The sequence below is a fragment of the Hippopotamus amphibius genome, chromosome 12, assembly GCF_030028045.1.
Source record: "Hippopotamus amphibius kiboko isolate mHipAmp2 chromosome 12, mHipAmp2.hap2, whole genome shotgun sequence".
Taxonomy (NCBI): domain Eukaryota; kingdom Metazoa; phylum Chordata; class Mammalia; order Artiodactyla; family Hippopotamidae; genus Hippopotamus; species Hippopotamus amphibius.
In genome coordinates this window covers 38639803-38663283 of record NC_080197.1, presented here as the reverse complement: position 1 = coordinate 38663283, position 23481 = coordinate 38639803, and the positions used below count along the sequence as shown (strand labels likewise).

Genomic DNA, 23481 nt, shown 5'->3' with positions numbered 1-23481 from the left:
ACCTGTGCAGTGGGGGCAATAGTACCCACTTCCGAGGGGTTGTGATGATTCATTATCCCTTCAGCAAATATTTATGAAGTGCCTATTCAGCATTGTTCTAGACACTGAAGATAAAGCAGCAAAGTCCTTGCCCTCAGAGTCTAAATTCTAGTGTGGGAAAGAGCAATACACAGATACAGATATACTGATGATGGATATATTGGTGTAAAGTGGTAAGAAGAGTATAAGTTAGGGCATATGTACACTACTGTGTATAAAATAGATACCTAATGAGAACCTATTGTTTAGCACAGGGAACTCAATGATCCGTGGTGACCTAAATGGGAAGGAAATCTAAAAAAAGAGTGGATATATGTATACATATAACTGATTCATTTTGCTGTATAGCAGAAACTAACATTGTAAAGCAACTATACTCCAATACAAATTTAAAAAAAAAAAAGAGTATAAGTCAAGGAAGGGGAACGGTGACAGTTAGAGGGCCTGAAGGTTTCAAGTTAGTGTTCAGAGAAGGCACAGACCTGAAGTGGAAGGGAGTTAGCCGTGTGGATATGATGACTCACATACATGCCACCCACACCCTGGGGCCCCTGCGCCAGCAAGGAGGCAATCATGCTGGAGCAGGGTGAGCTAGAGAGAGGCTGGTGGCTGAGGCCAAGTCAGGTAGGGCTCATTGGCCCATTTTGTAAGCTTTGGGTTTTATTTTCCATGAGGTGGGGAGCCATTGAAGTGTTCTGAGCAAATAAGTGACAGAACTTGATCTAGGGTTTTTAGACCTCTGTGGCCACTGAATTAAGTAGACAGAAGTGAGGCAGGAGACCTTTTAGGCTATTAAAAGAATCTAAGTGCAGGATGATGGCACTTTGGCCCATGGTGGAGGTGGTAAGAAGTGGTTGATCCTGGATAGATTTTGAAAGGAGAGCCAACCAGGCTTGGTGATAGACCTGCTGTGTTGTGAGAAGGGAGGAATCAAGGATGACTACAAGGTTTTGGCCTGAGGAACTGCAAGGGTGGACTTAGCATTCTGGAGGTGAGGAAGGTTATGGATGGAGGTGCAGTGGGAGAAGAGCTGAGAGCTCAGCTTTGAACATAATTTTAGGTGTCTGTAGGATGTCAGAGTGGATGAGTACAGCACTGGATAGAGGAGCCTGTGATTCAAGGAAGAGGTGTGGACTGGAGATACAAATGTAGATGTCCCCATTGTGGGGTGACACTGAATAAAATTAGAGCCTGGATTAGATTACTTATAGAGTGAGTGTGGACCAAGAGTTGAGGACTGGATGGGCAAGGCCTAATACCAGCAAGAAAGACTCAGTCCTCCTTCCTCTCTTCTTTCCAGCCTTCCCTTTCTAGCTTTTTTATTTTTCTATTGATTGGAAAGCATTTAGTGAGTGGTAGAGTAAAAAAAATGTTTTACACCTTAGTTTCTGGATTCCCAACCTCCAGTATGTGCTTCTACATTATTTTAAAGTATTCATCAAAAGTATATTTGGACAAATATGCATGCTGGTTGTGATATTTAGTAATATGGTCAGTGAAAGTCTTTTGCAGTTTCTAAGTATCATTACAAAGCTAATATAAGGAGCTACTGAATTTCAAAGACATTTCTAATTTTAAATTATCAGTTGCCAAATTTTCATAAATGGCACAAATGTTGAAATTACAAGTTACTTTGGAATAAATAAGCAAAACTCTTGGTTGTAGGTCATTTGTAAAAAAAATAATAATGCCATATTAAAGAAAGCCAAAGCTATAAAACTGAATAGGTGAAACTGCTCTTTTCTGTTTTTAGGATGAGTTGAATTAGTACTTAATTTGTTTCACAAACGGAAATTTGTGAAACGGATTCGTCCCCCAGCTAATTAGAATTAGCTCATTCTAATTGCTTTATAAAAATCTAAAATCTAATACTGATTTTTTTAAAAAAAGTAAAATTTTTAAGCAGCTCAGTTTTCATATGTTTGGCCCAAAAGAAAAAAAGAAAAGAAATATCTATACGTTTGTGTTTCAAATTAAAAAAACAAAACTACCCAATAGCATATTTGTTAAAGTCCTCGTGAGAAAATAGTTATAAATCATTAGTAGGACATAATTGTGATGTCACGTTTTCTTTTTGTTGTGTAAAACCTTATAAGACCCTTTCGGCAGTTTCCAGTGTTGGGGGCAGTCAGCAATGCTGACCTGGGAACGGAGCCGCTTCGGGCCGCTGAAGAGGACCCCCAGGGGCCCCCAGGTTGGAACTAGCCCAACCCCTGGCCGGCTCCGCGATGCGGGTCGGCCACGCCCGAACGGTGACGCGCGCTGCGGCTTCGTTTGCCCGTTTCGAAGATGGCTGCGGCAGCCTCCGGAGATGCTGGGCGCTCCTGGCGCCGCGGAGGGGGCGGGTCTGGGGCCGGAGTCGGGGCGGGGTCGGCGGCCTCCCGGCGTTGATTGGCCAGCGCTGAGCGGCTGTAGGCGGGCACGCCCGCCGGCAGGGACGTCAGGGCGGTGGGCTCCAGGCGGAGGAGGCGGCGGCGGCGGCTCCCCTCAGCGGCTGCTCCCCAGAGCGGAGGCTGGCGGCGAGGGCGAGGGCGAGGCCGGCCGTGCTGGCCACGGAATGAGGAAGCGGACCGAGCCCGTCGCCCTGGAGCATGAGCGCCGCGCCGCCTCGGGCTCGTCGTCCGCCGGCTCGGCAGCCGCGGCGCTGGACGCCGACTGCCGCCTGAAGCAGAACCTCTGCCTGGCGGGCCCCGGGCCGGCTGAGCCGCGCTGCGCCGCCGACGCGGGCATGAAGCGGGCGCTGGGCAGGTGAGGAGCGGCGGCGGCGGCGCGGGACCCACGACCCTCCGGAGCTACCTGCCGTCCACCCCGCGTGCCCCCCGACCCTCTCCGGGCGTCCCCCTTCCCTCGGTGCCTCCCCCGTGGTTCCCCTCTGGCCCCCGCGTCCCCTTCTTTTCCGGGCGGGCCTGGGGGGGAGGGGGGTCCCTCCAGCGACCCGCCGGCGAGCGCCTCTCGACGAGGACGGGGAGCCCCTGGACGCCTGGGAGCACAGACTCCGCTCCGACCTGCTCTGCGTCCGACTCTGACCTAGGGTCCCGCTCGCCAGGTGTGCAGCTCACCGATGCCCGAAGCTCCGCGGCGCCCTCTGCCTGAAACTGCCGCGCGCTCGGGGAAGGTTGAAGGGTCGGCCGTGTCCGGGGGCAGGGGGTGCCCCGCGCCCTCGGGGAAGGCTGAGGGGTTGGCCGTGTCCGGGGGCAGGGGGTGGCCCGCGCCCTCGGGGAAGGCTGAGGGGTCGGCCGTGTCCAGGGGCAGGGGGTGGCCCGCGCCCTCGGGGAAGGCTGAGGGGTCGGCCTTGTGCGGGGACGCGGGATGCACCGCATCGTCGGCTGTCGAGGGTTGGGGGAAGCCCGGCGTTCTCGAGCAACTGGCTGGCGGTGCGTGGAATGTGTTCACAGGAGTCTTCTCCTTGGGAATCTCCGTCCCGTCTGGAAGTCACCTGGTTATTTTCGGTCTCTCTTTGGGGAGATTGAATGCGTTTATGTTAAATTAATCTGACATTTGAGATAGCATATTTCATGGGGGCAAGTCTCTCCCCACAGGCTGGTGTCTTTATTATCTAGCTGTTCGTAGAACATATCAGTCCCCCGCAGTTTTGAAGTCTTGATATTTCATGATGTTTGAAGAAGTTAGTATGTAACGCTCTCAAGATGTAGCGGAGTCACTTCTTTTAGGGTTAGCTGGAATGCCCTTAAGTGACACTGGCCACTTAAGTAAAATTTTCATCCAAATAGCCCCTAAAAACATCAGCTTAATTGCCTGAAAGATCATGAAATTAAACTATAGACTTCTCTAAGTCAGTGGTTCCCAGTCCTGCCAGAAGTTCGGGGACTGACAGTATTTTTGTTTATGTGTAAAATTGTCTAGCAACTGGTTAGTATCGTTTGTGAAACTAATCTCTTCTGTGGAAAGGTTTATTTGCATTAAAAACTCACAGTTGGCTTTAATGCACTTTTAGTAGCAGGCTTGACATAACACTTAGGTAGACTGGAAACTCTTCCTTTGAAGAAATCAAATTGTGATGCACAGTGATGTTTGGGGAAAGAGTGCTGGTCTGACACCTTCCTTGAAAGATGTGCTGTATTAAAAGGGTCTGATTATTTTTATTTCTGAGTTGAGGACAAAGAGACATTCAAGTGGTGCCATAGCCTTTGGATTAGCAAAAGGCTGTTACGGGACTAAAAAGAAAAGCAGAGGGCGGGATGGCCAGATTTGTGTATTACCCCATGGCTTCCTTCTCTATTGCCTGAAATGCTCTTCTGGACGTTCTCCTGTTGTTTTCTCCTTCAGCCAGATCTCTGCTCCACTGTCACCTCTTCAAGAGGCCTTCCCAGACCAGCACATCCAAAATTAGCCTTCTTGCTGCCCCCAACCCCACTATTCTGTTTCCTTGTTTCTTCATGGCACTTTTTTCCTTGGCTGAGGGTGTAATTGCCTGCACATTTGACTTGCTTTGTGGGTAGTCTCCCTCATGAGAATGGGAAGCCCTGTGGGAGCAGGGACATCGTTCTCTCAGCCTGCGTCTCCAGGGCTTGGCACATAGTAGGTGGGAGAAAATGCTTGTTGAATGAATATCTAGAATAGATTCGTAGAAGTGGAATTGCCGAGCCAAGGGGTGTGTGTTTATGACTTTGAAAGGGAAGGCCAAAGTGCCCTCCCAAGAAGCTGTAGTGATTTGTACTCCCCCTAGTAGTGTCAGTTGCCTCCCCCCAATATTGAATATTTCCAGATATTTTGATCTTTTTCTACTTGATTGATGAGAATGACATCTGATTTGTAGCTTTAATTTGCATTTCTTAATGGTTAGGTGGCAATTTTTGTGTGTTTTTGTAAGCCTGTTATAGATCTTTGGGATTATTTATGTCTTTCATGACCCACCTTTGGGTCTTTGTGCATATTTCTTTTAACTTTCTATTATGCACATGTTCGGATATACAAAAGTTGAGGAGACAATATAATATAATGAATAATCACTAGTTTTCCGTGTTTTGCCAATCTTGAATCATCTCTTCCTTCTCCCCTCCATTTTTAGTGTGTTGGGGGACTAGACTATTTTAAAACAAATGATTTCATCCATAAATATTTCACAATACATCTTGAATAAATAAGGACTTTTTGAAATATATACAAACTCAAAGCTATTATCATATTGTATCAAAATTAACATTTTATTATCTCTAATTAATATTATCTAATAGCCATTCTATAGACACATTTCCCTATCTCAGAAATGTCTTTTTAAGTTAATTTTAAAATCCCGTACATTTCTAAAGTTTATTCCTAGTTTATCTTTCTGTTGTTATTGAAAATAGAATGTTTTCTTATATTACACATCGTTACTAGTTGTATTTATTAATTCTATAACTAGTAATTTACATAATCTTAGTTTCAAGTAGTTTTTGCAGCTGGTTCTCAAATTTTCCAGGTATACTATCATATCAGCTGCAAATTTTGTCTCTTGTTTTCTACTTTCTTATGTCTTTTGTTTCTTTCTCTTTTTTGATTAGATTGTATTTCCAGAACAAGGTTGAATAATAGAGATGATACTGGGTATCTTTGTCTTGTTCCTGACTTTAATGAGAATTCAATTGCTATTTTGCCACATTAGTTATTTTACTAAGGGGTGTGTTGCTGTTCTGTCTTTTTTTAAATCAGAAATGGTTGTTGAATTTTATCAAATGCTGTCTTAGCATCTGCGAAATAATCATGTGAATTTTGTCTCTTGACCTGTTAATATGCTGAGTTACAGTAATAGATTTTATATTATTGAATCATCATCATTGAATCATGAATGATAACTCTTATTGTGTAGACAGGTTCTATTTATTATATTCTACTAGGAAATTTTACACCAGTATTTGTGCGACTTGTCTGTAATTTCTTTTTTTAATGCCATCTTTATCAAGTTGTTTTAGTGTTTTCTATAGCTTTATTAAAAGTTTTCTCTTCCTCTTCTTTAGCCAGTTTAAATACTTTTGAAATGATCTCTTTCTTTAAATTTTGGTAGAATTCACCTGTAAAAGTACCTCAGCATGGTACTTTTTTAGAATATAGCACTTTGTAAACTATTATAGTTTCTTAGATTTGCTCTTTCTGGGTTCAGTTTTGGCGATCTATATGTTTATAGAAAATCATCTGTTATGTCTAGCTTTTTTCTCTGTACTTGGGGTTGCTCCCTAGTCTTGTTTCCTATTTTATGTACTTATACTGCCCCCCTACCCCGCCCCCTGCAGGGAAGTGGAGAGAACGTGTTCTATCTGAAGGGGGCAGCAGCTGCTGCATCCTTCCCCGTTGCTCCAAGGCCGCCAGATCTTCCAGTCTTTCCTGAAGAGTAGCTGGGTGGATGTCTGCATCTGTGATCTCTAACTTTTTAAATGTTGGTAGCAACTAATTCAGATGAAAACAACAACCTTGGAGGTAAAACAAAAGCAAAACCAGTTTGTGTGTGTGTGTTTTAATTGAAGTATAGTTGATTTACAGTGTTGTGTTAGTTTTAGGTGTACAGCAAAGTGATTCAGAGATAGATATATATATGTGTATATATATATATACGTGTATATATATATGTTCTTTTTCAGATTCTTTTCCTTTATATGTTATTACAACATACTGAGTATAGTTCCCTTTTGGTTTGTTTTCATTATTGGACTAAAGGGTCATTTTTGAAGGTAAATGTTTATCTGACTTACATGTCAACCCTGCACTCCATGAAAGGAGGGACTGGATACTAGTTTTGCTTTGCACATGTCTGGTACAAGGAGGCGAATGAGGGATTCTGTGGGCCTTTCATTTTCTTTTCTATAATCCTGGAGTTCTTGGCAATATGCAATAAAGGCATAAGTGGTCTAAATTGGCCCTAAGGAGGCAGTAATGGGATGTGTAGGTCTGTGATTCAGTCAGCTAGACTATCCTTCTACTGCCAGCTCACAGGCCAAATCTGCCACATAACCGAGATCAGTGGACTGCCTGGGAGATTTCATGGTCGATGACCTTTGTGTGCAAATACATCAGATCTCAGGCATCACCCTTGGTTCCTTCTTGATCCAAAAGGAGAACTTCATGCAGGGCTGCTGATGGCTTCACCATAACCTGGAAAGGCGGGTGGCCAAGATGAATGTCTGTCTCAGAGCTAGCTTTTGTACTTAAAGTCTGCTTTTCTCCATCCCCCTTTTCCTCCCACTCCCAGAGTAGAGTCTGTGCCTGGACCATGACAAGCAGGGGAGCAGGCTTTGTTATGGTGCCTCATATGGGGCCCCGGAACTGGGTCCATCTCTTCCCAGTTGTGGTTTTCTTATCAGGGACACATTGCAGCCCTGGACCCAGGACCCTGGGATTTGGCACCTCTTTGGTGGGATTTGTGTCCTGTATCTCTGCTTGCTTCCCAGTTCCTTTTGAAACCATGCACCTCAGATTGGGACTCGAACCCAGCCTAAACCCAGATTGGGGCTTGAACCCACATGGCTGGGACTCGAACCTGGCCAAAACCCAAGGTCTTCCAACTGAGATCACATACCTGGTTTCAGGACTTAATGAAGCTCAGGTTCTTGATGTCTCATTGCAGAAAGAATTCAGTGAGAGACAAAGTGATAGGTAAGGAGTGGATTTATTTAGAGAGAAACATACTCCACAGACAGAGTGCGGCCATCTCAGAAGGTGAGAAAAGGCACCAGGGTATGGGGTTGTCCGTTTTTATAGGGGTGGGTAATTTCCTAGGCTAATGAGTAGGAGGAGTATTCCAGCTATTTCAAGAAGGGGTGGGGATTTCCAGGAATTGGGCCACCACCCACTTTTTGATCCTTATGGTTGTGTTACTGAGGCTCAAGGTCTAGTGAAGTCAACTTGTCCTCGTCCACCATCTTGGACCCATTTGGTTCTAATCAGTTTATGTCATGACCTTGGGCTATGTCATTCTTTCAAAGGTTGTGTTGTGCCCCCTTCCTCCTGTTTCACTTTCAGCCAACACATACTCCCTTCTCAAGGGAGTGTCTGCCTTCTGCAGTAGCATTGGGCATACACTGCTCAAATGCAGGAGATTAAAAGCTCCAGAAGGTGCTTATCACAGAGGTATCCTTGGAAACAGGCTTATAAGATGGGTCATCTTCTCAGGGATCTGTGGACAGCAATGGAGACAGATGCTTTTCTAGACTCATGATCCTCCTCTTCCTCCTCCTCCCACTAGAGCACTTTTCCTTCCAAAATGCAGTCTATAGGAAAATTTTAACTGCAATATGACCTTGAAGACTGACAGATTGTCAGTGCTTTTGACCCAGGTGTGATGCCACAGAACATGGGCATCCATATGGAGAGTGGGTGGGTCATTTATCTCTTCCTGAACTAAGGGCCAGAGTCTGGAGTGTCAGTGAGGACACAGGCTGCTGACACAGGGAAGCGCGATGCTGGGAAACCCAGCCTGAGATGTCCAGCTAGCAGAAAGACCCATTGTTTAGGCTTGATACCCATCTTAGTATCGTTTGATATTTTAGGGGAACGCTTGCATAGATAACTGCTTCTCAAGTGAGTGTTTTCAGGTTTATGGCTCCGGGTGAGTTTCTCAACTTTATGAGTTTGTTTCTTCCTGTGATGTGGGAGTAAAAATATCTCCCTATAGGATTGGGTTGAGGCTCCAGCGTATGAAAGAGCCGGGCACACAGTGAACACTCAGTCAATGGCATCTTGGTCATCCCCATTATTATTGCTAGTGTTATTTGTTGGGGAGAAGAATTTGCCCCTCCCTCCCTTTATGCCCCGAAACTATTTTTAAAAATTATTTATTTATTTATTTTAAATTTTATTTATTTATTTTGGCTGCATTGGGTCTTAGTTGTGGCACGTGGGATCTTTAATTGCAGTATGAGGGCTTCTTAGTTGTGGCATTTGAACTCTTAGTTGCAGCATGTATGTGGAATCTAGTTCCCTGACCAGGGATCGAACCCATGCCCCCTGCATTGGGAGCATGGAGTCTTAACCCACTGAACCACCAGGGAAGTCCCTGCCCCAAAACTGTTACACTGTGTCTTCTCAGCCATTTGTCCTGCATGTAGTTGTCACCATGATCAGTTAACACATGTTGGTAATAGAACATTTTAAACAATACATTTTGGTTACTCAACACTTTTTTCTCAGCTGTTCATTTTGCACAGTTTGAGTATCTGTTATGTACAGTAACTCTTCTAAGTGCTGAGGCTGCAGCAGTGCACGTGGGTCATGTCTTGTGAACTTTAAGTTCTGCTGGGAGAGGCAGATGACAAACGAACAAGTACGTGCTGTGTCAGGTGCTCAGGGCTTGAGGAGAAACATAGGGTCAGTAAGGAGTGGCTGAGGTGTCTGTATAGGAGGCATTCCCAGAAGGGGACATTTGAATGGAAGCTACTGGCTGCTTTAGAGTGGAGGAATGCCTGGGTATGATGTATGTAATTGACATGTCACTCTGACTGCTGGGATGAAGACCGACTGGAAGGGTAGTGGGGCAGGGGGACCCGCTGGGAGTCATCCTGGCCACAGATGATGGGAACTTGGGCCTGGGTAGCTGTGGAGGTGAGAAGTGTTGCCTTCTGAATCTGTTTCCAAGGAGTTGTCAACAGGGTTTGCTGATAGATTAGTAAGAAAGAGCAAAGAGAGTCACAGGATTCACCAGTTTCCTTCTGAGTAATGGAAGAGTGGAGCTGCCATGTGCTGAGATGGGGCAGTTGTGGGGAATGAGTTTGGTTTGGGGCATATAGAGGTGCCTATGAAACATGCAAGTGGAGTAGGTAGGAGGAGTTGGAGTTTGGAGGAGAGTGGGGCCAACATCTGACATTAGGCTGCAGATAGCATTCAGAGTCATGACAGGATCTCAGGGCTGGGCCCTGGGCCCTGGACAGGTCAGGGCTGGAGAAGTGGACCCTCAAGCCAAGGAGACCTGGAGGGAGGGAGCTGAGAGGAGAGCTGGCAGGAAGGGGTCAGGGGAGCCACTGGAAGAAAGCCTGTTGCAGAGGAGAGTGTGATCTGCCATTGGATTTGGAGGCAGAGAGATGAGTGGTGGTTAGTGTGGCTAATTTGAGTGGTGGGGGCAAGAGCCTAATGGAGTGGCTCAAGGGAGAAGTGGAGAGAAGAGATGCAGATAGCTTTTTCAAGGAGTTTTGCCATAAAAGGCAACAGAAATGAGGGGGTGAGTAGCTGGAGTAGGAGGAAGTTTCTGACCAGTGCTATAGAGTGCCTTGGTGTGCTCCTGGGGATAGTCCAGGAGGGGAAGGACTGGTGGTGCCGAGACCCAATGCCCCAAGGCCAAGTTGGGGGTCCCCAGACAGGAAGGCAGGCCAAGGGTGCTGTGAATTTACAGGGAGGTGGTTAGATGTGTGTGGGGAGCATTGGAGGTTCTCTTCTGGGTGCTTCTGTTTTCTCTGTGAAATAAGAGCAAAGCCCTCTGCCGAGGAGAGAGGAGATACTGCAGATGTTTCCCTTTCAGTTCTCCGCCTGGACCCAGTCTTACCTCTCTATCCTTGACCTAATAGATGTCCTCTACCATATTTGCTAAAGTCTTATTAACACAGAGAGTCAAGTTCCTTGGCGGAGACTCTTCTTTCTGACAGGTGGTGTTGCAAAAATGGGTGACAGATACTGTTCTCATGGGAAGTCGTTTCAGCTGTGACTTGCTGTGTGCCTGAAAAGCCATGTGTGTTCTGCACAGCCGAGTACTGCCTGGTCCTGGGGTGCCTGAGGGCAGCTGCCCACCCCTGCCCCAGGGCCCCTGCTCACAGCCCAGTGAGGGGGGTGTTAGGCTGGTTGAGGTGGAGCTGGGGAAAAGATCAACCTGAATAGAGGGCAACATAGAGTGATGATGTGGGACGCAGGCAGAATTCTTACATCTCAGGTTTTGCTAATACACAGATAAAAGTTTCTGAATAGAATTTGTCTTGAGATGATACTTATAGGCTCTAATTGTCTTAATCATGTGTAATCTGTTTACCAGGTTTGGAAATGCCCTGAGAAGGTAAAAAGAGGAGGGAGTAGAAGAGTGTCAGTGTGAGGAGTTTCGGAAGGAGTTTCATTTTCCAAAGATGAAGACAGAGAATGAAGGAATACAGGAACATCTCAGGAAAGCTAGAATTTAGGGTTTGTTCTTGAAGCTTGAAAGTTGTCCTGAGCTTTAGGGTAAGGAAAAGAAAGTTGAAATTATTTTCAGTTCTTATCACACTTGTGGGATCTCCACACAAGGTTTAGGTATGTTGATTGAACTATTTGTAATGGGAAGGGAAGAACGTTCAGAGTTGAAGCAGGTCATTTGGATGCCATAGTTCAGGGTCCTAAAAGAGATATATGGCTTTTAACTTTAAACTGTTTCTTTCTCCTAATAATGTGTACAACACAGACTCTTTACCATTTCATGTTGTTTTTTGTTTTTGTTTTTTATTATTTATTTATTTATTCATGGCTGCGTTGAGTCTTTGTTGCTGTGCACGGGTTTTCTCTAGTTGCAGCGAGCGGGGGCTACTCTTTGTTGTGGTGTGCAGCTTTCTCATTGCGGTGGCTTCTCCTGTTGCGGAGCACGGGCTCTAGGCATGCGGGCTTCGGTAGTTGTGGCTCTCGGGCTCTAGAGCACAGGCTCAGTAGTTGTGGCTCACGGGCTTCGTAGCTCCACAGCATGTGGGATCTTCCCAGACCAGGGCTCGAACCCGTGTCCCCTGCATTGGCAGGCGGATTCTTAACCACTGTGCCACCAGGGAAGTCCCTGTTTTTTGTTTTTTGTTTTTAAATTAATTAATTGATTAATTAGGTTGTGTTGGGTCTTCATTGCTTCGAGGGTTTTCTCTAGTTGTGGCAAGCAGGGGCTATTCTTCATTGTTGTGCGCAGGCTTCTCATTGCGCTGGCTTCTCTTGTTGTGGAGCATAGGGTCTGGGCTCATGGGGCTTCAGTAGTTGCAGCACATGGGCTCAGTAGTTGTGGCTCACAAGCTCTAGAGTGCAGCCTCAGTAGTTGTGGTGCATGGGCTTCGTAGCTCCATGGCATGTGTGATCTTCCTTGACCAGGGATTGAACCCCTATCCCCTGCATTGGCAGGCGGATTCTTCACCACTGTGCCACCAGGGAAGTCCCTACCATTTCATGTTTGACTTGTGCCATTCCGAGGCCTGGAACATCATGTTGCTCCTACCTGAAAGTGGCCGTGTTAGTGTTGGGTGCTCATAGGTTGTTGTATCCAACGAACAGTTAACTTCTGTTGTTTGTTTGATATCATGCTGGGCACTGGGAAAGATGAAAGAAGGCAGTACCTATCCTCAGGGAGTTTGTTGTCTATCAGTTTTTATGTGGGGCAGCCATCTGCTCTTATGTTCAAACATTTTTATGATGTCTGTAGAACAGAAAAAATATAAGGATGGCTGGAGATGGTTAATCTGATCTCACATTCATCCTTTGTTGCTCTGACATTTTTGTGCTGATTTATCTTCACAGTATCTCATATTTTAGACTCCCATCTCACTGACAGGATGTATCTCATCCTGTCAGTGCATCCCTGGCATACCAGGCTATCTGTAAATAAAAGAAAAAATGTTCACAGTTTAGGGACACAGCACACTTTGACAAGGCGTGTCATGGCAGAACCTACAGGAAGGAAAATAGGAAGACTGCCATTCTAGGATATCGGATACTTGGCTTTGGGTTCCAGAAGGAAGAGACTGTTACACTAGCTTAGGCCAGCTGGAGCCTGCCAGTATAGCCCCAGGGCCTCAAGAGAAAGCACGAGCAAGATTCCGCAAGGACCAAGGCAGGGATCTCCAGGTGTGAGGCCACCACAAGGGAAAGGTAGCCCTTGAGAGATTCTGTCTCTTTCCCTCTGTTCCTCTCTCATTTGTTTTTTTCCTGATTACAAAAGTAAAAAAGATTTCTTAATATGAATTTAAAACAGAGAATATAATTAAGAAAGTGGAATTATCCCCTGGATAATTACTGTTAACAGTGTGGCATATTGAGAAGATTGCTTGTGTGTTTATTCTTTTATTCATCTAACGAATACTTGTTGAAGACCTACTGTGTGCTGGAGGCTGTGGTTAAAATATTACACAGAGTCAGATAGGTCCCAACCCTTGTGGAGCTCACATTCTCCTCCTGAAGGAGAAAAACAGCAAAAAAGGTAGATGTAAACATACAGTAAATTTCAAGAGGTGGTAAAGTGCTGTAAAGAAAAATTAAGCAAGGTAGCTTTAAAAAGAAGACAAGAGACCCAAAATGGAGTTGTTTATGCTATATAAGCCCCACGTCACCAAATGGAGACTTAACTTCATTACAGTCTCGCCTTTCCTAGAAATGGATTCTTAAACCAGTCAATCAGGAATTGCCTGGTCAGCACTATTGTGGTCATCTGCCTGATAGACCCCATCATCTCCTAAAGGAAAGTGACCTTGGAATAAACAAGCCACTTTTTTTTGTCTCATAAAACTTCCTTGTTCCCCCTCCCTTCTGCCTGTGAGTCTTTCATTTTGTACAGCTCCTTGGAGCTCCCTTCTGTTTGCGACATGAGATGTTGCCTGATTCATGAATTGTTGAATAAAGCCAATAAGATCTTTAAGATTTGCGCAGATGAATTTTGTTTTTGAATAGTAGGTAATGCAGTTGTGCATAAAGCACTTGAAAACAAGCTGTACTACAGTGATAAAACATTCTTGTCACTGTCAGGAGAATAAAGCCTTTTCACAGTAGGACACCCAGCTGTTAAACTCTGCCAACATTCTCATGACTTTTTGTTTTCTTCTTTGGGAACAAAGACATTTATGGATTGCTCTTTTGTATTTTACTAAGGCCTTAAAGCTTTCAATTCTGTTCAGTGAAATTACTCCCAATACTGTGTTTGAATAAGAGTTTGAAGATTGTTCTTAAAGTTTCCACCTAAACACTAGGTAGAATTTAGTCCAACTATTAGTCTTGGGGAGTGAATTTCAGATTTACTCTTTTGTTCCTTCTGAGAGAATATAATGAGATAATATAATGGAATATATATGTATAATCATATATATGATGGAATATATATTATAATATAAAATGTATTTTGGAATATATCTATTAATATAATGGAATAAAGCCAAATACTCTTCCTTAATAACTTTTTGATGGTTACAGTAATGGAGGAATTGGTGAAAACTAAATATAGATGCTTTTAAATAGAAATACATTTCTTCCACTTCTGGCCAAGATAGAGTAACAGGGACCGAATCTACCCTAAAATAACTAAAACAACAACAAAACCCCGACAAAATGCATGAAACAAGCTTTCAAAGCACTGGCCACTGGTAACGAGAGACAGTAGTGTCTGAGAGGTGACAGTGAGCCCTGCAGCAACTCCAGCTTATTGCTGTGTGAGGGTTTCCCCATACAGGGTCAGGGAAACTGATGTGGAGCCTGGTGGACTTCCTGAGCTGTGGATAAGGTGCTGAGAGTATGGGGACACCAACATGCCTACAGTTTATAGGACAGAGGACCAGGGAGAGACATCAGCACAGAGAGAACTCTGGAGATCTGCAGAGGAGAACTCTGGAGATCTTTGCACCTTGTGTATTCAACAGGGTGCTTGCTCAGCACACATGTGTGAGGAAACTATCTGAGGCTGGGGAGAGAACTTCCCAAAAGGTTTAGATGAAACAGTTCCAGTTCCCTCTAACAAGACCATAATTCATAGGACATTGGGTAGAATGCTCAGGAATGTCATGCTTCAGTAATGGGAAATAGTTAGCCCTAGACAGAGTACTGCTCTGGACCCACCTAACAAATCATAAAAACAAAACCCAGAAGAATCAAACTGTTTCCAGGTAACTTCACTGCATCCTGAAACAAGATTCAGTAGTATTTATAGGAACATAAAACTATCCAGCACCCAACAAAATAAAATCACAATGTCTGATTTTGAATCAAAGGTTACCAGATGTATTAGTTTGCTTGGGCAGCCATAACAAAGTACTTCAGACTGGGTGGTTGAAATACAAGAAATTTATTCATTCACAATTCTGGATGTTAGAAGTCTGAGTTCAATGTGTTGGCAGTGTTGGTTTCTTCTGGGGCCTCTCTCCTTGGCTCGTAGATGGCCGTGTTCTCCCTGTGCCTTACATGGTCTTTCCTCTGCATGTCTGTCCAAGTTTCTTCATTTAAAAAAAAAAAAAGTTTTATTTTTAGCTGCGTTGGGTCTTTGTTGCTACACACGGGTGGGCTTTCTCTAGTTGTGGCGAGTGGGGGCTACTCTTCGTTGCCGGGGCTTCTCTTTGCAGAGCACAGACCCTAGAGCATTCGGGCTTCAGTAGTTGTGGCGTATTGGCTCAGTAGTTTTGGCTTGTGGGCTCTAGATCACAGGCTCAGTAGTTGTGGTGCACGGGCTTAGTTGCTCTGTGGCATGTGGGATCTTCTCTGACCAGGGATTGAACCCATGTCCCCTGCATTGGCAGCAGATTCTTAACCACTGCACCATCAGGGAAGTCCACAAGTTTCTTCTTATAAGGACACCAATGTTATTGGATTATGGCCTACCCTAATGACAAAATGTTTTTAAAAAATATTTATTTAGGCTGTGCCGGGTCTTAGTTGTGGCATGCAGGATCTTTGTTGCAGTGTGCAGACTCCTTAGTTGCAGCATGTGGACTCTTAGTTGAGGCATGTGGACTCTTAGTTGCGGCATGCATGTGGGGTCTAGTTCCCCAACTGGGGATCGAACACAGGCCCCCTGCATTGGGAGTGCAGTCTTAACCCACTGGACCACCAGGGAAGTCCCACTGTTTTTTGTTTTTTGATTTAAAAAAAATTTTTTTTAAATTGAAGTACAGCTCATTTATGATATTGTCATACTGTTTTGATTACTATAGCTTTGTAGTATAGTTTGAAATAATGGCACATGATACCTCCAGCTTTGTTCTTTCTTAAAATTGTTTTGGCTATTTGGGAGTCTTTTGTGTTACCATACAAATTTTGGCGTTACTTGTTCTAGTTACTTGATAGGGATTGCACTGAATATGTGCATTGCCTTGGGATTTATCTAGTTGATGAACATGATATATCTTTCCATTTGTTTCTTTTTCAATTTCTTTCATAAGTGTCTTGTAGTTTTCTAAGTACAGGTCTTTTACCTCCTTCGTTAGATTTATTGCCCGATATTTTATTCTTTTTGATGCAATGTAAATGATGTTTTCTTAATTTCTCTTTCTGATAGTTCGTTATTAGTGTATAGAAATGCAACAGATTTTTATCATTTTGTATCCTGCAACTTTGCTGAATTCATTGATGAGTTCTGATAGTTTTTTGGTGGTGTCTTTAGGATTTTCTACATATAGTGTCACATCATCTGCAAACAGTAACAGTTTTACTTCTTCCTTTCCAATTTGGATTCTTTTTATTTTTCTTATCTGATTGCTGTGACTAGGATTTCCAATACTATGTTGAATAAAAATGGTGAGTGGGGATCCTTGCCTTGTTCCTGATCTTAAGGGAAATGCTTTCAGCTTTTCACCTTTTTGTATGATATTGGCATAGGTTTACCATAGATGGCCTTTGTTATGTTGAGGTATGTTCTCCCTATACCCACTTGATTGAAAGTTTTTATCATAAATGGACATTGGATTTTGTCAAAAGCTTTTTTTGCATTTATTAAGATCATCATATGATTTTTATTTTTCAATATGTTATGTGGTGTGTCACATTGATTTCTGGATATTGAAACACTTTGCATCCCTGGGGTAAATCCCACTTGATTATGGTGTGTGATCTTTTTAATGTATTGTTGCATTCATTTTGCTCATATTCTTTTGAGGACTTTCACATCAGTGTTCATCATGGATATTGGCCTCTATTTTTCTTATTTTTTGGTGTCCTCATCTGGTTTTGGTACGAAGGTGATGCTGACCATGTAGAATGAGTTTGGAAGCACTCCTTCCTCTTCCTTTTTTGCAGTAGTTGGAGAAAGATAGATATTAATTATTCTTTATTTTATTTATTATTATTATTATTTTGGCTGCATTGGGTCTTCATTGCTGCATGCAGGCTTTCTCTAGTTATAGTGAGCGGGGGCTGCTCTACATTGAGGGGCGTGGGTTTCTCAGTATGGTGGCTTCTCTTGTTGTGGAGCACAGGCTCTAGGTGTATGGGCTTCAGTAGTTGCAGCATGTGAGCTCAGTAGTTGTGGCTCATGGGCTCTAGAGCAAAGGCTCAGTAGTTGTGGCTTACAGGCTTAGCTGCTCCACGGCATATGGGATCTTCCCGGACCAGGGATTGAGCCTGTGTCCCCTGCATTGGCAGGTGGATTCTTAACCACTGCACCACCAGGGAAGTCCCTAATTCTTCTTTAAATGTTTGGTAGAATTCACCTGTAAATCCATCTGATTCTGGGCTTTTGTTTGTTGGGAGGTGTTTTGTTTTGTTGTGTTTTGTTTTGTTTTGTTTTCATAATTCAGTTTCATGACTGGTAATCATTCTGTTAATATCTTCGGTTTTTTGCTGATTCAGTCTTAGGAGATTGTATGTTTCTAGGAATTTATCCATTTATTCTGGGTTGTCAATTTTATTGGTGTAGAATTGTAGTAATCTCTTATGATCCTTTGTATTTCTGTGGTGTCATTTATAACTTCTCTTTCATTTCTGATTTTATTAATTTGGACCCACTCCCTTTTTTTTCTTGATGAGTCCGACTAAAAGCTTGTCAATTTTGTTTATCTTTTCAAAGAACCAGCTCTTAGTTTTATTGATCTTTTCTGTTGTTGTTTTTAGTCTCCATTTTTTTCTGCTCAGATCTTTATTTTTCTTTCCTTTTTACTAACTTTGAGTTTTGTTCTTCTATTTCTAGCTCCTTTAGATGTAAGGTTAGACAGTCTATTTAGATTTTTCTTGTTTCCTGAGGTAGGCCTGTATTGCTAGAAACTTCCTTCTTAGAATTGCTCTTGCTGCATCTCATAGGTTTTGGGTCATTGTATTTCCATTTTCATTTGTCTTCAGGTATTTTTTAATTTCCCCTTTGATTTCTCCAGTGACCCATTGTTTGTTTAGAAACATTATATTGTTTAGGGCTTCCTAGGTGGTGCAGTGGTTGAGAATCTGCCTGCCAATGCAGGGGACATGGGTTCGATCCCTGCTCCAGGAAGATCCCACATGCTGCGGAGCAACTAAGCCCGTGCGCCATAACTATTGAGCCTGTGCTTTAGAGCCTGTGAGCCACAACTATTGAGCCCATGTGCTGCAACTACTGAAGCCCACGTGCCTAGAGCCCGTGCTCCACAAGAGAAGCCATGGCAATGAGGAGCCCGTGCACCACAACAAAGAGTAGCCCCCACTCACCACAACTAAAAAGAAAGCCTGTGCACAGCAAAAAAGACCCAACACAGCCAATAAAATAAATAAATAAATAAATAAAAATAAATTTATTTATTTATTAAAAAAAAAGAAGCATATTATTTAGCCTCCACATGTGTGTTTGTGCTTTTTTTGCAGTTTTTTCCATGTAGTTGATTTCTAGTCTCATACCACTGTGTGGTTGGAGAAGATGTTTGATAAGCTTTTCATCTTAACCTTATTGAGATTGGATACATCTGTTAAGCTCATCTGGTCTAATGTGTCATTTAAGGCCAGTGTTTCCTTACTGATTCTCTCTGGATGATCTGTCCATTGATGTAAGTGGGGTGTTAAAGTCTTCTAATATTAATGTGTTACTGTCAGCTTTTCCCTTTATGTTTGTTAATATTTGCTTTATGTATTTAGTTTCTTTTATGTTGGTGCATGTATGTTTACATTTGTTATATCTTCTTATTGGATTGATCACTTGATCATTGTGTAATGTCCCTCTTTGTCTCTTATTACAGTCTGTTTGAAAATCTATTTTGTCTGATATACATATTGCTGCCCCAGCTCTCTTTTTGTTTCCATTTGCATGGAATACTGTTTTCCATTACCTCACTTTCAGTCTCTGTGTTTTTAGATCTGAATTAGTTTCTTGTAGTCATCACATAGATGGGTCTTGTTTTTTTTAATCTGTTCAGCCATTCTTTGTTTTTTGATTGGAGCATTTAGTCCATTTACTTTTATTTATTTATTTATTTATTTTTTGGCACACAGGCTTAGTTGCTCCATGGCATGTGGGATCTTCCTGGAGCTGGGATCAAACCCGTGACCTCTGCATTGGCAGGTGGATTCTTAACCACTGCGCCACCTAGGAAGCCCTCCATTTACTTTTAAAGTAGTTATTGATAAGTCTGTACTTATTACCATTTTGTTGTTTTCTGATTGTTTTTGTAGTTCTTATTTGTTTCTTCTTTTGCTCTTTTGTGATTTGATGATGTCTTTAGTGTGATATTTGGATTGCTTTCTCTTTGTGTGTGTGTGAGTTGTAAGTTTTTGGTTTGTGGTTACCGTGATGTTCATATGTAACAATTACAGGGGCTTCCTAGGTGGCGCAGTGGTTAAGAATCTGCCTGCCAGTGCAGGGTACATGGGTTCGATCCCTGGTCCAGGAAGATCCCACATGCCATGGAGCAGCTAAGCCTGTGTGCCACAACTATTGAGCCTGTGCTCTAGAGCCCGTGAGCCACAACTGTTGAGCCCATGTGCTGCAACTACTGAAGCCCACGCACCTAGAGCCTGTGCTCCGCAACAAGAGAAGTCACGGCAATGAGGAGCCCGCACACCACAATGAAGAGTAGCCCGCTCTCACCGCAACTAAAGAAAGCTCGTGCACAGCAAAAAAAAAAAAAAAAAAAAAAAAACCAAACACAGCCAATAAAAGAAATAAATTTATAAAAACACAAACCAATTACATGTGCACATAATATATGTTAGTAATAATGTGTTGTTTTTTTAAGCTACATTTCTTTTTTTTTTATATTATTTTAATTATTTATTTTCTTTATTCTTTTTGGCTGCATTGGGTCTTCATTGAGGCATGAGGGATCTTTCGTTGCAGCATGCAGGCTTTCTCTCTGTGCCATGAGGGCTTCTGGCTAGTTGTGGCACACTGGCTCCAGGGCATGTGGGCTCTGTAGTTGTGGTGCACAGGCTCCAGAGCATGTGGACTCTGTAGTTTGTGGCACTCAGGCTCTCTTGTTGAGGTGCGTGAGCTCAGTAGTTGTGGTGCACAGGCTTTGTTGCCCTGCAGCACATGGGATCTTAGTTCCCCAACCAGGGATTGAACCTGTGTGCCCTGCATTGGAGAATGGATTCTTTACCACTGGACTACCAGGGAAGTCCCACATATGTTATTATTTTAAGTTGATGATCTTTTAAGTTGAAATGCAGTCTAACAACCCTGCCTGTTTGTTCTCCTGCTATATTTAATGTTTTTGACGTCATGTTTTACATCTTTTTGTTTTGTGTATCCCTTAACTACTTATCGTGGGTATAGATGATTTTACTACTTTTACTTTTGTCTTTTACCCTTCCTACTAGCTTTATAAGTGGTTGATGCACTACCTTTACTGTATGTTTGCCTTTACCAATGAGATTTTTTTTCCTTTCATAATTTTCATGTTTCTAGTTGTATGTGTGTTTTTTTCCCTTGTTTAAAATCCTGCTTAGAGAAGTCCCTTTAACATTTCTTGTAATGCCAGTGTAGTGGTGCGAAATCCTTTTAGCTATTGCTTGTATGTAAAATTCTTTATCTCTGCTTCAAATCTGAATGATAACCCTGCTGGGTAGAGTATTTTTGGTTACAGTAAGGCCCTTACATATGAACTTTCAAATTGCAAACTTTCAAAGATGTGAATGTGTGTTCACATGTCCAGTCATGTAAGTTAGTTCATGTGTCTGGCGTACGTTATCATGTGTGTGTACTTTTGTGTACTTAATGTACAGTACTGTATAGAGTACAGTAGTACAGTATCTTTATTTCAAGCCCAGGACATCCAGAAGCAAGCATAAAAGCAGCGGTGATGTAGCTGATACTGTACTGTACTTTTCAAGGTACTGTACTGTAAGATTACAAATGTTTTATTTTTTGTGTTTGTTTGCTTTTTGTGTAGTATTTGTGTGAAAAGTATTATAAAACTATTACAGTACAATACTATATATAGATGATTGTGTTAGTTGGGTATCAAGGCTAACTTTGTTGGGCTTAGGAACAGATTGGACTTACGAACCCGCTCTTGGAACGAAACTCATTCATATGTAGGGGACTTACTGTTATAGATTTTTTTCCCTTTCATTACTTTGAATATATCATGCCACTTCTGGCCTGTGAAGTTTTTGCTGAAAAGTCAGATGATAATCTCAGGGAGTTCCCGTACACATAACTAATTGCAGTTTTTCTTGCTACTTTCAAGATTATTTATCTTTAATTTTGCCACTTCAATTATAATTTGTCTTGGTGTAGTCGTCTTTGGATTCATCTTGTTTGGGTATTGGTGCTTCCTGGATTTGGATGTCTGTTTCCTTTTCCAGGTTAGAGAACTTTTCAGCTATTATTTATTAGAAAAAGTTCTCTGCCCCTTTCTCTCTTTCTTCTTCTGGGACACCTATAATGTAAATGTTAGTATGCTTGCTGTGGTCCTAGATGTCTCTTATTAAAGTATACTCATTTTTTAAAAAATTATTTTCTTATTGGCTGTGTTGGGTCTTCATTGCTGCACGCGGGCTTTCTCTAGTTGCTGCGAGTGGGGGCTACTCTTCACTGAGGTGCGTGGGCTCCTCATTGTAGTGGCTTCTCTTGTTGTGGAGCATGAGCTCTAGGCGCGTGGACTTCAGTAGTTGTGGCGCACAGGCTTAGTTGCTCCATGGCATGTGGAATCTTCCCAGAGCAGGGCTCGAACCCATGTCCTCTGCATTGGCAGGTGGATTCTTAACCACTGCGCCACCTACAAAGTCCTATACTCATTTTTTTTAATGATTCTATACTTGTATATGTTGTGAAATGATTGCCACAATAAGGATAGTTAACATCCATCACTCACATAGTTACAATTTTTTTTTGTGATGACAACTTTTAAGATTTACCTTCTTAACAACTGTCCAATATACAATAGAGTAATTCTTGTTTTTAGTTCTTATGCTATTTTTTTTTAATTTTATTTTTTAATTTGGGTGTAGTTGTTTTACAATTTTGTGTTAGTTTCTGCTGTATAGTGACGTGAAGTAGAGTCCCTATGCTACACAGCAGGTTCTTATTAGTTATCTATTTTATACATATTAGTGTATATATGTCAATCTCAATTTTTCAATTCATTCCCTCCACCCCCCCCAACTGTAATCATTTTTAAAAATTCTTTTTCTGTTCAGGTTGGGTAATTTCCACTGCTATCTTCCAGTTTGCTGATTTGTTCCTCTGTATCATTTCATTCACTGTTGATTCCTTCTAGTGTAGTTTTATTTCAGTTGTTGTATTCTTCAGCTCTGTTTGCTTCTTATTTGTATTTTCTAACTTGTTGAAATTCTTACTGTGTTCATCCATTCTTCTCCCAAGTTCTTTGAGCATCTTTATGATTATTGCCTTGAGCTCTTTGTCGGGTAGGTTGCTTATCTCCATTTTGCTCAGTTCTTCTTCTAGGGTTTTGTCTTGTTCCTTTATTTGAAACACATTCCTTTGTTGTCTCATTTTTTCTAATTCTCTGTTTCTTTCTTTGTATTTGATAGGTTGATTACATTCCTGATCTTGGAAAAGCAGCCTTCTGTAGGAGATGTCCTATGTGGCCTAGCAGCCTACTCCCCTCTGGCCACCAGAGCTATATGCTCTAGGGGTGCCCACTATGTTGGCTGCATGGGCTCTTCGGTTGTGGCAGGGTCTGCTACTGCCAACGTGCTGGTAGATGGTGCCAGACCCTGCCCAGGTTGGCTGCCAGGTCCTGCCTCGTGTGGTGGCTGTCTGCCCATTGGTTGTTGGGGCCGGGTCCTGGTGCATCTAGCTGCATGTCCTGGGGTGTCCTGGGGTTGTTGCCAGCCTGCTTGTGGGCGGGTAAGGCCCTGACACACTAACAGGCTAGAGAGAAGACTTCAAAGTGGTGCTTGCAAGGCCATTGTTCTCGTGGTAGAAGGAGCTCCCCAGTGGCTGCCACCAGTGTGTGTGTCCCTGAGGGGAGTCCCAGTTGCCTCCTGCCTCTTCAGGATGCTCTCCAAGATTAGTAAGTTGATCTGACCCAGGCTACTTTCAAAGTACTGTCTCTGTGCTGTGACTTGGAGCGTGTGAGATTTTGTGTGCACCCTTTAACAGCATACTCTGTTTCCTGCAGTCCTCCAGCTCTCCTATGTACAAGCCTCACTGGCCTTCAAAGCCAAATGTTCTGGGGGCTGATCTTTCCCATGCAGGACCCCTGGACTTGGGTGCCTGATGTGGGGCTCAGGCCCCTCGCTCCTTGGGGAGAACATATGCAATTGTGATTATCCTTCTGTCTGTGTGTTGCCTACTTGGGGTGTGGGTCCACGTCTCTGCCTCTCCTACCCGTCTTATTGTGGTTCCTTCTTTATATCGTTAGTCCTGGAAAGTCTTTTCTGTTAGTCTTCACGTTGTTCTCATAGACAGTTGTTCTG

The 23481-nt window shown here is 43.0% G+C and overlaps 1 protein-coding gene across 3 annotated transcripts in view; it reads left to right on the top strand.

Moving 5' to 3' along the window:
* Positions 1-2398: 2398 nt before the first annotated feature.
* ABHD12 (abhydrolase domain containing 12, lysophospholipase) overlaps positions 2399-23481 on the top strand; it is a 61628-nt gene continuing 40545 nt past the window's right edge. Inside the window, exon 1 of one of the 3 annotated variants that reach the window (XM_057703664.1) lies at positions 2399-2787. In XM_057703664.1, coding sequence (XP_057559647.1) covers positions 2597-2787 — 191 coding nt within the window. In that variant the 5' untranslated portion in view covers positions 2399-2596. Of the gene's footprint in view, positions 3086-23481 lie in introns of all 3 variants that reach the window. The other 2 variants (XM_057703665.1, XM_057703666.1) reach the window with 2 other exon arrangements.